A 938-nucleotide genomic window follows, 5' to 3' on the forward strand; every position below is an offset into this window, starting at 1 on the left:
CCTTGACTGTTGACGATAAACAATGCTTTATCATCCTCATTTCTACTTCTAGCAGCTCATTTCAGGTTCCCGTTTGTCTACAGCATCCAATTAAGGGCCACAAACTGTTTGGAACTCGGGGAGGCAGGTACTAGCACTCACAAAAGTTCTTAAATCAGGCATAGCGCGCCGTCCAGACTACACAGCCGAGTTTGTTCACTTCGCCACAATTGTGCCCACCCTACATCGGGTGGGCAGGGACGGTCCTGTCCGTTGGTGTTACCAAGGCTTATTAACAACAAAAATAGGGAGAACACAGAGCGCCTCTTTTCGAGTTGGAAGCAGTTATACAGAGAATGCATTCTGATGGACGGTGTGCTGCCAAATATGTTCGTACCACTGCCATTTCTAATTGAACGTGTTCATAATCTCAAATAGGGTGATACGCGTACATCGTTCAGGAGGGTGCTTCCTGCGTTTTACTTCAGCGTGGAGGAGTAAGGTGCTCATTTCTGATTAAATTATATCAGGATATGGCTTACATGATGGTTTATCCTCTAGAATGGAGAGCTGGGGTTTCCTTTCGACAACAATACAGCCAACACCAACTTAAACATACCCACAATGCGAAGACAATGAACCTTTTACCGTCGCTCGATTCCTGACCAGGATCGTACAACGTGCAATGCATAGTCAAGTGGTAACATCCAGAATAAGCTCTTCTTCATTACTGAAAGAAATGCTGCGCAAGCGATTTGTACACGCACGATTGCAAATTAGTCCAATGTAAATACTCACACATGCTTCGTGATATGATTACTACTGACTAAATTTTAATAATAATAATAATACGTGTGAGGACTGTTCTATTCGGGTCTACCGAGTCTTCCCCAATGAAACCCTCAACCTTATAGATGCTTTAAACTATGGCTAACTAGACATCATATGCTGAGGTGCTC

General features: G+C 43.6%; 1 protein-coding gene across 1 annotated transcript in view; it reads right to left on the reverse strand.

Moving 5' to 3' along the window:
• T265_00075 (hypothetical protein) overlaps positions 1 to 670 on the reverse strand; it is a gene marked incomplete at both ends in the record, with an annotated part of 3997 nt that extends 3327 nt beyond the window's left edge. Inside the window, one exon of the mRNA XM_009163732.1 lies at positions 599 to 670. Within this exon, the coding sequence (XP_009161996.1) occupies positions 599 to 670 (72 nt within the window). The remainder of the gene's footprint in view (positions 1 to 598) is intronic.
• Positions 671 to 938: the final 268 nt, after the last annotated feature.

The sequence above is a fragment of the Opisthorchis viverrini genome, assembly GCF_000715545.1.
Source record: "Opisthorchis viverrini unplaced genomic scaffold opera_v5_1, whole genome shotgun sequence".
Taxonomy (NCBI): Eukaryota; Metazoa; Platyhelminthes; class Trematoda; order Opisthorchiida; family Opisthorchiidae; genus Opisthorchis; species Opisthorchis viverrini.